Source organism: Ceratotherium simum, unplaced genomic scaffold (assembly GCF_057802395.1).
Source record: "Ceratotherium simum simum isolate JZ-2026a unplaced genomic scaffold, ASM5780239v1 HiC_scaffold_43, whole genome shotgun sequence".
Classification (NCBI taxonomy): Eukaryota; Metazoa; Chordata; class Mammalia; order Perissodactyla; family Rhinocerotidae; genus Ceratotherium; species Ceratotherium simum.
The window spans coordinates 2,432,616-2,449,530 of record NW_028261259.1 but is presented as its reverse complement, the minus strand read 5'-3'; the positions used below and the strand labels follow the sequence as shown (position 1 = coordinate 2,449,530).

General features: G+C 37.2%; 1 protein-coding gene across 15 annotated transcripts in view; it reads right to left on the bottom strand.

Moving 5' to 3' along the window:
* LOC147911376 (5'-3' exoribonuclease 2-like) overlaps nt 1–16,915 on the bottom strand; it is an 85,967-nt gene that overhangs the window by 15,261 nt on the left and 53,791 nt on the right. For 12 of the 15 annotated variants that reach the window (XR_015551054.1, XR_015551048.1, XR_015551053.1 and 9 more), the window contains 7 exons: nt 15,473–15,600; nt 15,281–15,390; nt 12,760–12,871; nt 6,582–6,665; nt 5,286–5,383; nt 4,564–4,643; nt 4–3,190 (listed from right to left, as the gene is read on the bottom strand). Coding sequence is in view for 2 of the 15 variants with exons in the window: in XM_087428108.1 (XP_087284234.1) it covers nt 3,134–3,190; nt 4,564–4,643; nt 5,286–5,383; nt 6,582–6,665; nt 12,760–12,871; nt 15,281–15,298 (449 nt within the window). In the remaining 13 variants the exon portion in view is untranslated. Of the gene's footprint in view, nt 1–3; nt 3,191–4,563; nt 4,644–5,285; nt 5,384–6,581; nt 6,666–12,759; nt 12,872–15,280; nt 15,391–15,472; nt 15,601–16,915 lie in introns of those variants that run through there. The other 3 variants (XM_087428108.1, XM_087428109.1, XR_015551050.1) reach the window with 2 other exon arrangements.

Here is a 16,915-nt window from a genome sequence, read left to right as displayed (position 1 = left end):
CAGTAACGGTCATATGAAAAATCTATCTTCACACACATGACATGTTTTAAAAATCCCCTTGAAGAGATGAAACATTCTATCCTTTGCCTGATTCATCCAAAGGTAAATACAGAAAGTTTGAAAATACTCCTCTGAGGAAATAAGTTTAGGCTCTTAGAAGACTTGAGCAAACACTGGTTCCAACACTATGAACAAATGAGCTTTTACATGGATTTAAAACTATGCTGGGTGCTATGAGAGAAAAAGAAAAACCTAACAATGCTACTGACGAAAATGACAAATATAAAGATGACACAAATTCTAGATTACCTTTTTTTTAGAAGATAAGAAAAGCAATGAAGGCTACAAAGGGGAAGAACATTCCAAACAATGGGAGGAAGGCATAGAGGTCAATGGGATACCGAAGGGACCCACCTGGGGAGCAAGGAACAAGCGTCCTTGAAGAACTGTGGGGATTCAGACACAGAGCTAGGGCTCTGCCACATTATAAAAGGCCTTCCTTGAAAAAGCAAACGAGTGTAATTGCACCAGCACTACAGAGCAACCAAAGATTTCCGAGGGCCAGTCGTGTGTAAGAAAGACAAGCCAACAGACTCAGGGGGAAGGTGGACTCAAATAAAGCCGCTGCGAGGTCACCACAGTCATTCAGGAGAAGAAGACACAACACAGGCTCACTGGGAAGAGCCACACACGAAACATAATGTGAAAGAGAAAAATACTCCACAACAGTGGTGTAGACAAAGGGAGTAATGTAGAGCGAGAAGCCAAAGCATATACTGGGCTCCCAAGTCTGGGCAACTGGGGAAACAGGAGGCCCAGGGACACAAAGTAGAGACTGGCAAGGAGAACTGGGGATGGGCACAGGACAAAGACGTCCATCTGGAGCACTGAGTTTGAGGTAGAACAAAGGGGTGTATGTGTGTGCGTGTGTGTGTACTCCTCCAGATGAACAGAAAATTGTGCTTGCTGCACTGGGAAGATAACTCTTCTGTAATTTTAAAATCATATGCAGGTTTTATATAGTAAAAGTTAACAAAGAATTATTCTAAAAATATTATGTCTAAGCAAATGACAATGGTGAAGAGCAGGACGAGGAAAAGTAAGGGAGATAGCTCAGTTCTATTCAAAGTGGAGTTACTAACACATTGAATGATTTATGGAATCAGAATTAGAGAAAAAAAGATCTCCTAGGTTAGAGCCGACTGTATGCTCGAAGGATCCTTCTGTGAATTTAAGACACTTCAATAACGTCTATAATATACTTTCTCAACACTACAGATAAGACTTAATGTAATGGGAAGAACCCACCTAAATTCAACCTGAGGAAACAACTTCTCAAATATGGAATGGAATACCATATGCAAACAGAGAAGGGAAAAAAATGGCAGGAGTCAAAATAGAGAGAAATAACTGGCAATTGGCACTGGAGGCTGCATTCTCAGATTTTCGTTTATAAAGCAAACACAACACTGGGATGTACAAACCTCTAAACACACACACAAAAATCTGCAGCAAACTGGATCTCAGCCTCAACTTTACCCCTCAGAGAAAACACTGAAAATCCCTCATAAAGTCAAAGTTAACTTTGGTCTTTCACAAATCTCGGAAATTAACTCAGATCAATTTTATTATGAAGTTATTTTCAATATATACCTACATATGCACCTAGATCTGGGATTTGTTTTATAAATTTAACAATCTTGTGAACACAGTGGACGCCAAATAATACCACAGGCCCCTTCAGGCTCAGGAAAAAAACCAACAACAATAACATCATACAAACAAAAACTCCAGGATCTGTCAATTTTGTAACTCTTCCCTTGGGCAAGTCTCTCTAACTAATTAGAAAGTTAAGTAGAATTAACCATTTCCAAAGGGCTGGGGAGGAAGGCCCTCGAAAACATGCAGAAAAATTGAGGAGCACAAGCAAACAAGTGACAATCCAAAGAGGGAACCAGTGGGATTAACTGGGCCGCAGCACCACTGCCAGCCACAGACCCCAAGCATTAATAGGCAGTGTCCACACTGGATCTGTCAGAACCAGACTGTTTGTGATGGGTGTAGGAGCACAGCTTACAATTCTGAACTCCACCCTCAACAAAAGAGCCCAAACACAAAGAGCCAGGACAAATTATGTGTCAAGATAAACAAAATTGTGTGTAAAGATAAATAAAAGCAACTCATCTAGGAAGATTTTCCAAATTCCCCACAGTTTTCTTGAAATAAAAGACTTTCTAGAATCGCAGTTGCTATCTAAATCCATTAAAGACAGGAAAATAAATATGCCTATACTTCACAATGAGAAATCTAAGTAAAATCTAAACTATTTCTTGAGAGTGAAAGCAATAATGAGTGGGAAAGGAGGATTCAGGAATAGCCTTCCCAAGCAGGCTTTTATGAAACACTTGAATTACTAGAATGTGTTTGCCTTAGTCTTGCCTAAACATTGAAGAAAATGACAACATAAACCCTGCCATCAAGATTAGTAATTATATACAATAATTACACAAATGAGTAAGTTTGTTATTTTTATTCTAAAGTCATATTATATTTTACATGATTTTTGCTCAATAGAAAATGCTATTACCATTGAAGAAATGAACTATAAATAAGTTATTCAGATAGCAGAAATTAGCCCTTTAAGTTTATAATAATTATTGATAAAAATTTCCACAAATTCATTCTATCTCAACTTAACCAAGATCAAGTATATAACAGTCTGCTTTTTAAACTCTGCAGGGCCACAACTATAACATAATGAAAACAGCCTGTTATAATACAGTGACGCTGTGTGGGCCTCTGGGGTGTAGAGGTCTGTTTGCTCCTATATAGCAAACTATCCCTAGAAACTCCAACTTCCTACCTCCCACTTTCCTAATCCCGGAAGAATTGGAAGTTGTCAGGGGAAACCAGAAAGCTGAGAAACAAGCTTGTTAAATCAGTAACCTTAACAATACACATAATTTAAAGTCAAGAGGCTCTGCTCTGAGGTCTGCAATACAGGGACTCTCCAATCTCAAAGCACTGGTGGAATAATAGCTGCCATTTCCTTGGGAATCGGAGGTCTTCTTAAACTTATTTGCAAGCTCAGAGCTGTGTTTTGGGTGAATGTCACGTATTTTGGAAAACTGACCTGACTGCAGCATTCTGTGTCAGATCCCGTAACATGGGAACAGGAGAACACACTATTCTAAAGAGAAAGAAGAGAAGAATTATCTATTCGTAAATTGTAACCTTTTTGCTAAGTGGAAGTAAGATGTTGCTTTAGGAAAGAGAAATCATTAAAATGCACCAACAAAATATGATCATTTATATCTTTAAAAAAGGACCCCATCTTCCTTGTTTGTAAGCTCATTAACAGAAAACTATTACGGGCAAAGGGCTTATACCAGAATTTGTAAAGAATACCAACAAACCATGAGGAGGGGTTGGGGGAACAGACAAGTGAATAGAAAAAGAGAATAGGTACTTCATAAATGAGGAAAACCAAACGGTTAATAAATATACCATATGGCATTCAATTTCATTAGGAATCAGAGAAACACAACTGTAAACCACAAGGTGCCAATAGGCATCCACTAGATTGACAAAAACTAAGGTAGTGACAATTTCAAGGGTTTGCAAGAATGTACAGCAACAAGATGTCTCACAAACAGTCACTGAAATTATAAAATAGTGTAATCACTTTGGAAAACCACCCGACATTATCCAGAAAAGATGAAGATACATCTTTCATTAGCAAAATTCTATTCCTCGATATATACCCTTGAGCAGCAGTTCTCAAACTCTGATCTCAGAACCCCCTTACACTCTTAAAAACTGAGGACCTCAAAGAGCTTTTGTTTATGTTGGTTATGTCAATCAGTATTTACCTATTAAAAATTAAGGTGAATTTTAATTGAAAATTAAGAAATTAATTAAGAAATCTGAAAATCTTTTAAAAATACTAATTTAAAGATAACAGTAATAGATTACACAACATACACAGATATTTAGTCAACAAAACATTTTTTTATGAAAAACTATTTTACAAAGTAAAACAAAAATAAATGAGAAGTGTCATTGTTTTACATTTTTGAAAATTTTTTTAATATCTGGCTTGATATCTATCTTAATAGATGGATTCTCTTATCTGCTTCTGATTCAGTCCCTTGAGATATCACATTACATTTAGCCTCTGGAAAACTCCACTGTACACTCAAGAAAGAAAGAGAGCAACAAAAGGAAATAAGATCATAACATCTTAGTATTATTATGGAAATAGTTTTGACCTTGTGGATCTCCCTAGGGACCTCCAGGGCTCCCTGCACTTGGCATCAAAGCCCAGCTCTTTAACACAGTAGCTCTGTCAGACATGTCACAGCTCAGACATGTCACAGCTCTGACAGAGCTACTCTGCTGAAGAGCTGGGCTTTGATGCCAAGTCTTTTTTAGCCCAGCAGATTTCTGTTGTTATTTTGTTTCCTGACTATTATTAGAAAATAAAACATTTAGGCAACAAGGAAAAAGATGCTAACTAAACTTCCTCCTAGTTGACCCAATTAGACACAAATGAATGCTTACTGATCTGGAAGAATGGCTTCTTCATCCAAAGAAAACTTTCCTTGAATCCCATGACATAGTTCAGGTGGTACACCCACTGGCTGTGGAAAAATGCATTCCTGATTATATATCCAAAAGAATGGAAATCAGGGACTCAAACATATACTTGGACACCGATGTTTACAGGAGCATTATTCTTAATAGCCAGAAAGTGGAAACAACCCAAGTTCTCATCAACAGATGAATGGATAAACAAAATGGCGTATGTACACAAAATGGAGTATTATTCAGCCATAAAAGGAATGAAATTCTGACACAAGCTACAACATGGATGTACCCCAAGTACATTATGCTAAGTGAAATAAGCCAGATACAAGAGGACAAATATTGCATGATTCTACTTATATGAGGTACCAAGAAGAGGCAAATTCATAGGGACAGCAAATAGAAGAGAGATTACTAGAGGCTGGGAGGAGCGGAGAATGGAGAAGTATTGTTTAATATTGTTTAATGGGTATACAGTTTCTATCTGGGAAGATGAAAAAGTTCTGGAAATGGATAGTGGTGATGGCTGCACAACATAGTGAATGGACTTAATGCCACAGAATTTTATATACTTAAAAACAGTTAAAATGGTAAATTTTGTTTTCTACTTTACCAAAAATTTTTAAATGCATTCTCAATTAATTAACCAAATAATTATACTAACTGAAAACACTTCATGATGGCAAAAAAAACTATACCTCTGTGGCACCTGTCTGATACAGCTCTAAAATGAAGTTGTGCAGCGGGTGATGTTTCCCCACGAATAAGACATCGCCTCCAAGACTATTTCTTCCAGCTGGGGGAAAGTAAGAAAAGAATAAAGATCTAACAATTATACCTACACAAGCAACTTTTATGAGAGTAAAATAGGAAGCACCTAAATTTTAAAAACTTAATTATAAAGTTTACAAAAAATAATAGACCTAAACGTGTGATGCATCTCTGTAGAAGAAACAAAGCTTTGACAATAAAGTTTCGAAGATCAATGACTATCAGAAAAAATTCTCCCTAAAAGATACCTGAATATAGTCTTGCAAGATAAGGGACAAAGTTTTCTTATTTATACAGAACTTAATTTCTTACTATAAGAGACATATAGACATTCTCTGAGGAAATACAAATAAATTGCATCATCTAATAACAAAGGTTATTCTATGGATGGTTCATAATTATTTCTATAGGTTTATTATACTAGTATTAAATAAATTTTCTAACAAAGCCAAGCTTTACAATTTCCCAATACTTTTAACTGTCAGTATTAACGACAAAATGCCACTTTTTGTGTAAAATAACATTTCAAGTTAGCAATATGAGGGCAAATGCTTTTGTTTCAACCTAACCTTTCAAGCAAAGTTATTGTTATTTGGTGGGGATGAAGGGAAGAAGGGAGATGGAGGAAATTAATAATACCCTCCCAACATGCAAAAATACTTTTGTGTATGCATATTATACAAGAATCAAAGTCTTGGGCCTGCCGGGTGCTGTAGTGGTTAAATTAGCACACTCCACTTTGGTGGCCCAGGGTTTCACAGTCTCGGATCCTGGGCGCAGACCTATGCACCACTTATCAAGCCATGTTGTGGCAGGTGTCCCACGTATAAAACAGAGGAAGATGGGCACGAATGTTAGCCCAGGGCCAATCGTGCTCAGCAAAAAGAGGAGGACTGGCAACAGATATTAGCTCAGGGTTAATCTTCCTCACCAAAAATAAAAAAAAAAAAAGGAATCAAAAAGTCAGAAGATATTCTTGAAGTATTGCTTTTTAATAAATTTAACAAACACTTGTAAGTTAAAAAAATTTAATTACTATGCAACTTATGGATAATAAATTTTAAGAAGCAAACTTAACTTTTGTCATAAAGAAGTCAAATCAATGATTTATGCCCCCTTTATGGGAAATTTGACAAATGAAAAAAAAGGTCTAATTTTACAAGGAAATGTAAAGTCTCTATTACACAGACTCAATGTCGACCAAGTGAAAGTATGATCCTTACTCTCTTCTGGAGTGAGGTCTGGGTATACCTCTTCTAGGGCAGCTCGCAGCCTTCGCTCATCCACGAACGGCAACAGAGCAACACCTGGGGAGACAAATGCACACCAAGCGGCCCAGCTATTAGGATCACCTAAATTTCAACTACCGTTGGTCCATATAAACATTTCTAGTAGAATTGCCTTGTTGATATAAAAACATTTTGGAAATGAACTCTATTTAGCCAAATTTCAGAAATACTTCCCCGTGGTGGTAGAAGAAAAAATTCTATTTGTTTTCCATCTTTAAAAGGGTTCATATGGAAAACCACGTTTGCTGAATCTTTACTCTGTGATGACAAAATTTTTACATTAAATGAACAAGTGGCCACCTGGACACTGGTCTATGTTCTCACCTTACTTATTTACTAGGATGCCTTTGGGCAAGCCAGTAATCTCCTAAGGGCTTGAGCATATCCCTTTATCTTTCTAGGACTTGGTTTCTTCTTTTGTAAAAAGAGATCATTCAACCAAAATACTCAGAAGGTCTGTTCAACTGGAATATGTGGAACATCTCTTTCAGCTCTAAAATTGCATAGTATTCTGTTTACATTTTAAAACCTAATAATTAGGGCCGGCCCCGTGGCTTAGTGGTTAAGTGCACGCGCTCTGCTGCTGGCGGCCTGGGTTCGGATCCCGGGCCTGCACTGACGCATCGCTTCTCCGGCCATGCTGAGGCCGCATCCGACATACAGCAACTAAAAGGCTGTGCAACTATGACATACAACTATCTACTGGGGCTTTGGGGAAAAATAAATAAATAAATAAAATTATTAAAAAAAAAAAACCTAATAATTAATTTATATATAGAAAATTTTTAGACTTGTTTAAATAACTTTGTCCCCGGGAGGGCATGTAGAATAGTGGCTGTTCATTTTTAGGCTGAAAACTGTCCTCTGGAGTGTGCTGGAATTAAGGTCATTATTTGGACCTACACGCATAATTTTCAAAGAATCGCACTGGACTACAATTATCTATTACTACAAAAACATGCAAAGTTATTGAAGCATATATATATTCTGCTGTATATTATTATATATATTATAAATAGTATTTTGGCTAAATAAAAATTTTAAGATAAATAACGAGAAATACTGACTAGAGCTAAATAATTTTGAAACCACTGCCACTCAAAACTGCTGTATTTGTGACTTCCCCTTAAAATGATGAGAAATGAAAGGTTTCCAAAGTTGTCTTTAAATTATTTAGCTACCATATTTTCAATTAGGAAACATGTTCAATTTGACTACCTAGTAGGGGAATATATAGATTTTTTAAAGTTAAAAAGAAACTAAGTTCTAGTGTGAATTCTGAAGGTCCAAAAAGTGATTTCAAGGATTATTAACATCCATCATCTGAGTAAGGCTATTTATCAATTACCGGTAAACACTTATGTAGAAAAAACCTAGGCAGTGGTTAAGTTTTATTTAGTCATACACTTAACAAAATCTGTATCACGCAAAACTACATTATCTAGCTTTTGTTTTCTACCTACTAGATTTAGGATTTAAACAAATCATCAGAAAGACTTTCCTTCAATATCAACTCCAGAATCTAACTCCAAACAGTAAGCAACCTGCAGTGCTAATGACAGCAATAAGGTTATTAAGCAACAAACCAGTCTTCCTGGCCAGGGTAGGAAGGAATGTCTTACACCCAGATGTGATAATGGTCATGCCTGAGGGTGAGCTGATAGTAAGATAACAGCAGCTACTTTTTCCTACTTTTTTCCCACTGATTTACTACATTACATGCATTAGCTCATTTAATCCTCGCAACAACACAGAGGTAGCCCAAGTAGTTGTAATACTTAGGTAAACACAGTGGTCATACTCTCCAGGTTCAGATCTCAGTGCTGCCACTGTGTGACTTTGATCAAATTACTTAAATTCTCTGTTTATGTAGAAAATACAGTGTTTGAAATGACTATGCTATATTTCTTTAATACATACTAAGCAAATATTATGAAAACACAACATTGCAAGAACATATGTTCAATAAATGTTGAAAAAGTACCCAGATATATTTTATCTTTTATCATTTTAAGATGTACTCAACTTGGGCCGGCCCCGTGGCTTAGCGGTTAAGTGTGCGCTCCGCTACTGGCGGCCCGGGGCTCGGATCCGAGGCACGCACCGACGCACTGCTTCTCCGGCCATGCTGAGGCCGCGTCCCACATACAGCCACTAGAAGGATGTGCAACTATGACATACAACTATCTACTGGGGCTTTCGGGGAGAAATAAATAAATAAAAAAAAAAAAGATGTGCTCAACTTAGACAAGAACTTACTTATTATCATGACTTGTGATAAGTTTTAAAGACATATGCAGAAATGACTATCTCCTAATAGTACTAAATTTTGCCTCAAGAAAGATGTGTTCTTGCTACAGTCTAATAAATAAAAATATTTATAACATATAAAAATACAGAAATATTAAAGGTCTGAGTTTAAACCCATCCTAAAATTCATCTGGACTCTCAAGAGACCCCAAATAGCCAAAACAATCTTAAAAAATAAAAATAAAGTTGGAGGACTCCCACCTCTTGATTTCAAAACTTACTACAAAGATACAGTAATTAAAACAGTTCGGTACTGACTGGCACAAGAACACACATATTGACCAAGTGAATAGAAAGCCCAAAAATAAACCCTCACATACATGGTCAAATGACTTTCAACAAGGGTGCCAAGACCATTCAATGGGGTAAGGGCAGTCTTTTCAACAAATGGTGCTGGGAAAATGGACATCCACACACAAAAAATTGAAATTAGACCCTTACTTTATACCATATACAAAAATGAACTCAAGATGGATCAAAGACCTAAATGTAAGCTAAAACTATAAAACTCTTAGAAGAAAACAGGGACGAAGCTTCATGACATTGGATTTGGCAAGGATTTCTTGGATATGACATCAAAAGCACAGGCAACCTCCACCAAACTGCCCAACAAAAATTAGACTTCATCAAAATTAAAAACTTTTGTGCATCAAAGGACACTATCAACAAAGTGAAAAGACAACCCACACAATGGGAGAAAATACATGCAAATCATATATCTGATAAGAGATTAGTGTCCAGAATATATAAAGTATTCCTACAATACAACAAAAACCCAATTCAAAAATGGGCAAGGGACTTGAATAGATGTTTCTCCAAAGAAGAGACAGAAATAGCCAATAAGCACATGAAAAAAAGGTTCAACATCACTAATCATTAGGAAAACGGAAAGCAAAAACACAGTGGTCACCACTGCACACCCATTAGGATGGCTACTATCAAAAAAACAGAAAATAACAAATCTTGGCAAGGATGTGGAGAAACTCTAACTGTTGTGCATTGCCTTCCTTTTCCTCTGGATGATTTATACTACATTGATATACTCAGCAAGTCATCTGCATGCTTATATATTTACTTATTTATTTAAAAAATCCAGACAAGGATTTATTTAACAAACACTTACATAAATATATTTACTTATTTATGTATTTATACTATTACTTTACTGCCTCCCATTCTCCTATGTCTCTTCTCCTTCCAGTTTAATCAAAACATCCTCCACAAAACATGTTCAAAAACAACCTAAGGCCCCAATCCACTTACATATAACAAAATATGACCACAGACCACAACACTTACACAACCCCAATCAATAGGCTAAAATTCTCATTATCATTCCATTAAAGTAATGTGAAATTTCTGTTACTACATAACCAAAAGTCAACCCTAAAATCTCATAAAATAATGATTTTCGATTTATAAATTATTATTTATGCCCCTTTGCGCCATAATTCTCTTTGAGTCATTTTACTGGTCATCTGCATCACAGGGAATAATAAACGAAAAAGAGTGAAAACATGATTTTACCAAACTGATTATTATCCTAGAAAAATATATGGTGGAAGAAAAGGTTAAAATAATTTGCTGAAAGGGGCTTAGGTGTGAAATAATCGTTGGCTCACTGTGTGAGAGACTTCTCCACTGTGTTTTATATTCAGTCATCATCACACATTTGGTGAGTGATAAATAGTACCTTAAATTTAGTACTAATTTTATATTGTCATTCTTACAAAATCTGTGAACAGAAGGAATGAGAAAATAGATATGTAAATAATAAATGAACTTTAAGTAATGATTAATGCCAAGTATTTAAACTAAATTTCTAATACTTTTTTCAAAAGTTTCCATGGAGTATAAGTGAATCTCCACACGGACACTTCATGTTTCTACAACTCTCAGCAACCTCACAAGGTGTCAATGAGCTACTGATGGAAGGAGCATGTCCCACATCCCATTAATTAATCACAAAGGAGACAAAAGATATAATCATTAATCTATTTCAACTCAATTTACTGTTTATCAAAATGTTACTATTAAAATTACTGTTAATCATTGCTAATCCCAGGTTAGATGAAAAAAATATCAAAATTTCACATATAATCTTTAAAATACTTATCTTTTACAGAAATTCTTTCATCCCATAAATCATGTCTGCTGACAGATTACCAAAAGGAGAAAATTATTTTAACAAAAAGGAACAATGTTCTCCTTTCTGGGAAGAAAATAAGATTCCTCTCCTCAAATTTAAATAAAGCTTTAACATAAGTGTCAAACAATATATAGCACACAAAAGATACTATACTGTTATATAAAAATATAAAAAGTATGATGTTCTTCCTAAGGCCCTCTGCAGCAGAATACACACACGGGATATGGGTTCTAATTTGATACCAGTTCTTAAAATAAAGGTGCCTTAGAAAAACAAAATTAGGGCCAGCCTCGTGGCTTAGCGGTTAAGTGTGCGCGCTCCGCTACTGGCGGTTCGGGTTCGGATCCCGGGCGCGCACCGAGGCACCGCTTCTCCGGTCATGCTGAGGCTGCGTCCCATGTACAGCAACTAGAAGGATGTGCATCTATGACGTACAACTATCTACTGGGGCTTTGGGGGGAATAAATAAATAAATAAAAATTATAAAAAAAAAGAAAAACAAATTAAAATGCTGAATTTATCACATCTTATGATAAGAAATGATAAGAAAAATATCAGCTAGAGGAATAAAAAAATCCTATTTTTCCCTCTGTATCACTGATTAGCTTTTTCTCAAGACACAAACATATTTCACAACATGTTCAAGAAAGAAGACATCTTTAAAATCAAAGACAATCTGTTATAGATACAAACAGGTTTTGAGTATTAGTATAAACTACAGCTAAAAGTAACTATATACTCGCATACTTATAGCAAATTAAAATAACATAGAATGTATCATAATTGCAGCCTTGACCTGACTACACTATGGTATCTTTTTTCAACTTCCAAGTGTAATATCCTGAGCCAATAAATCGTGGCTTTCCTGGTCTATCACATCGCCCTATGTAACAAAACACCAAACAAACCCCTCTGCTACAACCACTCCCCACCTCACACACAGGGGTCCTGGGAAAGAACCAGTCAGAGGGGCCATGAGACCTCTTGACCTTTCTCCTCTCTGAGCCTTAGCCAACTCCTACCTATGTACCCATCAGGAATTTCAAGGCTTTGAAGAATTGCAAAAATGGCCACATCCCACCCCTCCCCTCCTCAAAACTGAGAGAACCCTGGGTACCTCACTGCCTCGGTTCCTGCTACATCGATCTATAGTGACAATGTGTGTGACTTGGTGAAAGCCTGGAAATATGGATCACATCATCCCAGGCCTCCTCATATAGACCTCTGAGTTCTAAGAGGAAGCAACAGGCAAGCTACCAAGACTGATCTGAGGAAAATCTTTACAGAACGGTAGCTTTCTAATAGCCCCCATTAGAAAAAAAGAAGTAAGAAGCACTTAAAATATTTCTATTTTACAGATACATAAAAGTTAGCAGAAGAGCTGCACTTGTCCTGAGAGGGACTGACCATCTGCTCTCCCTACCAGAATTCCCTCCTTGTATTCCCAAGTTTCTCTTTTACTACAGAGTTTGGAAACAAATAGTGAAGAATTCCATTAACAACGTTTCCTCAACAGTGAACATAAATTTTCCTTGCATATTCTGGGATCCTAAGTAAATTAAAACCTTATCTATTTGTAAGAAAAAGTGGCCGCCCCTCCCCCTTCTGCATACATCTTATAAAAAGTCCACCTTCAAGATTCACTTTCTTTACCTTTTGCCAGTATTTCTTCCCTGACTCGCTGCTTCTCTACTGCTGCTTCCATTCCTTCCTTTGATGCTCTGAACCTCCTCGAACGCTGCTGGTTCATTTTAGCACGTGGTGCCTGAAAAACATGTATTTCACATTCACATAATATTATTCAAAATATTTGCAACTAAATCTGCACATTATTTTGAATCAGTTGTTTTTATAAAAATAATACACTAAAATGGAAAAGGTAAGTAATATGTCTAATAATCCTTTCACCACAGACAGGAGATCCTGAGGACTTAAATTTGGACCAAGAACCTAAAAGCTGAGCTCAGTGAGCGACATATCAAATGGACAAACATCCTATGAAGCCACAGCACTTAACAGTGCAGGCCCCACGACCTAATGCCAATTCCACTGGGTTATGGTGCTTCAAAGCACCCAAGAAGAAAGCTCACTTGACTCAAAGACTCAGCCAGCAGACAATGACTACAGAACCAGGATCAGGAAGAGCTTCCTTCTGTCCTTGCCTAAGAGTTAGGACGGTCTCCAAATGAGATCCACAATGCCCTATAAAAGCAAAAGAAAACTACTTGATCTGTAGGACCCCAAGGCACTTGCATTTTGTACTTCCCACAATAAGCTTCATAATTACCACTCTGTCTCTACAAGCATAGCAGGAGACAGGGAACAAGGTTTTTACCAAAAGTACTTTTTTTTTTTTTTTAAAGATTTTATTTATTCATTTTTTTCCCCCCAAAGCCCCAGCAGATAGTTGTATGTCATAGGTTCACATCCTTCTAGTTGCTGTACGTGGGACTCGGCCTCGCGCTGGACGGAGAAGTGGTGCCTCGGGGCGCGCCCAGGATCCGAACCCGGGCCGCCAGCATCAGAGCGCGCGTACTTGACCGCTAAGCCACGGAGCCGGCCCCCAAAAGTACTTTTAAATCACTCTAACCAAGTGAAATTTAAATCACTGGATAAACCTGAATGAAGTGAACTGGACTGTAAGGTTCTGAAGTTACTGAACTGAGTTTTGGGGTTGGAAGGGACTCCAAAGTATCCTGTCTACAAAAAATAAGTTCTTTTATATTCTCTTTTAAACAGTTCCCTTTTCTGTAAAATGAGACCACCTAATCTAATTCTTTCAAGCACCAAGTTCTATGATCTACATTTATATTTTAACAAAAAAACATGTTACAGACATGAGCACGTACACAACGCACACAAATATGTACATATTTTATACTTGATCTAGCAGTAAGGGCATACTGCAGTAAAGTTAAAAATTTTCTTCAAGAAACTTAGCTAATGTGAATTGGAATATGCTCCAAATAAAACATATTCCTGTTCCCTTTATTCTTTTTTTTTTTTTAAAGATTTTATTTATTCATTTTTTCCCCCCAAAGCCCCAGTAGATAGCTGTATGTCATAGGTTCACATCCTTCTAGTTGCTGTATGTGGGACTCGGCCTCGCGTTGGACGGAGAAGTGGTGCCCCGGGGCACGCCCGGGATGCGAACCCCGGGCCGCCAGCATCGGAGCGCGCGCACTTAACCACCAAGCCACGGAGCCGGCCCCCCTTTATTCTTTACTCCACTTTAACTACAACTTAACAAGTTATCAGGTAGCTAAGATTTTTCTTTGAGTAAAGAGAACCTCACAGAGAAGTTCATCTTCTTGGACCCAAAGTTTTCTGGATTTTCAAAATCATTCCATTAGCTACTACAATTGCGAAATCTAAAAGAAAAAGAGAATCTATTTGCATATGGCTAAATAAATTTAGGCTTATGATTTACCTTAATTTTCCTTGAACCCTGGTATATAGTTTGCTAATCAATTATAACCTAAGCTACTTGATCTTATTACCATAGGTCAGTAAGTTATTCCCCTCTTAAGGTCCTGTGATGACTAATCACCGCCTATAGGATAAAATCCAAACTCCTGAGTATGGCAGGTGAGGCCTTCTTCAAGTCATCACTCTACTTCCCTTTCCAATCTAAAACTCCTACAGTTGCCCAAATATGTCAGTGTGATCATAGGCATGGAGAGTGTGTTTACCTGCCACATTTGAGAAGCCCATAAGGTCCTCCCTCCCCATATCTGTCCCATCCATCCTCTTCCACTGCCCACCAATCTCCAATTATTCTTTATCCTTCAAGAAATGGGACAAAAGTCACCTCCTCTCTATCTTCCAACTCTCTTAGTAGCACTGACACCTTCTTCCCTCAACATGCTGCATGTGTTATCTAATGCTTATAAAGTCCATAAATAACTAACCTCACTCATTTATCTAAGTCTCTGTCCCTTTACTGGGAAGCCCTTCAAAAGCAAGGGCAGTCACCAACATCCCCAGCATTTCACAGTACTTGGTACAAAACAGGCATAAAAAGTGTTTGAATGCATGACTGAAGGATGAGGCTTGCTTTCTCAAATTTACCACACTCAACATTTTTCTTTATTTAGCTGACTTGCATTCTAGACACTGGGAACACAGCAAAAACAAAAACGGAGGACTCTAAGTTAATTATTTTAGCACTTACCACTCCATCTATTGCCATGTAGAGAAGTCGTCTTGGTCTTACTATATTGAAGTCTGTCAATGTATTCAAAAATTGCAACCATCATTTCATCTTCGTTTTTTGGTGCTGGTCTATAATGATAAGCAAACAATGTAATATAATATAGTACTCCTCTGTAACTGGTGATGTCAGTGACAAAAACAGGTTACGTACTTGTCTTCAGGATGAGTACAGGGATGGATGAGTCCATTCATATCCAAATACAGATTACCAAACTCCACGTCATTTGGATTAGGTTTACTGGCATCAACAGGAATCTTTACACCATCGCATTCTTTTGGCTATGAGGAAATGATAATTAATCGTACTTTGATTGTTCAAGTCTGAAATTGATATAACCTAGGCTCAGTAAGTACCTGTGTTTCATTTCTGAATTGGAAATAAAACACTTTAAGCAATCTTTAAATTATAAGTTATCTTATTCCTTAAAGCAAACTGAAGTAGATATTTCATTTGTAGAAAGTAGACAGTTTCCAACACAAGTTAATCTTCTCTATGTGGGGGATAGTTATCAAATTTCCAAATCATTCAGTTGTCCAAGCGAGAGACCAGGGGAGTCATCTTAGAATTCTTTTCCCTTACCACCCATTCCAATAAGTCCTGTCAATTTAACATGCAAAACACTAACCACATCAGGGCATCAGCTCTCACCTACAAGACTGGAACAGTTTTCATATGGACTGCCCACCTCTAGACTCTCCTGTCTCCAGCCTACCCTCTATGCTGCCAGAGTTTTTTTTTTCTAAAATACAAATGTGGCTGCATTTTAATCTTGTCTGATTCTCCCAATGATTCCCATAGCGGGTGTAAACCAATGAGCCTGGACCCATCCTAGTCTCCTGTCGAACCACAATATTGTTCAGGTCCACCCCATCTCGTCTAAGTTCCTGGAAAACGCTCTCATCTCTCAATGTCTTTGCACACTGCTTCCTCTCTATCAACACCCACTTCCTGAAATCTTAGTAATTTTCCAGGGTCAGACTCAGATCAAATGTCGTTCATTTTATAACGCTTTGTACTCATCTCCTAAGAAATTAACTGCTCTTCCTTCTGCATTTCCACAGAATTTTGCTTATTCACTTGTAGCACTTCCATGGTTTTATAATTAATTTGTCATTCTAGCCCAGCTACACTGTGCATTCTTCAAAAGGTAAGGACTGTGCCTTACTCACTCCTGGAGGCACTCAATTATACTTTTGTGAGAAACATTACCTTTGTCTTTTTCTCCCAGAGCTTCAGCAGATGATAAGAATATGAGATAGGTTTTTACTGTTACTAATAGTAAAAGTCACTTAAAAAATAATAGTTCCCCAACACATGCAAAGCATCATTTGTAACAGCAAAAAACTGTGAACAATTTAAAAGCCCACTATGTACATGCTATATCATGGATGAACCTCAAAAACATTCTAAGTGAAAGCCAGTCATGAAAGACCACAAAAGATTCCATTTATATGATCTAGAATAAACAAACCTATAGAGACAGAAATAGATTAGCTTTAATCTGAGGGTAGAGGAAGGGGAAGGGAGATAGGAAGTAACCACAAGTGGATACAACATTTCTTTTGGGAGTGATGTAAATGTCCTAAAATTAGA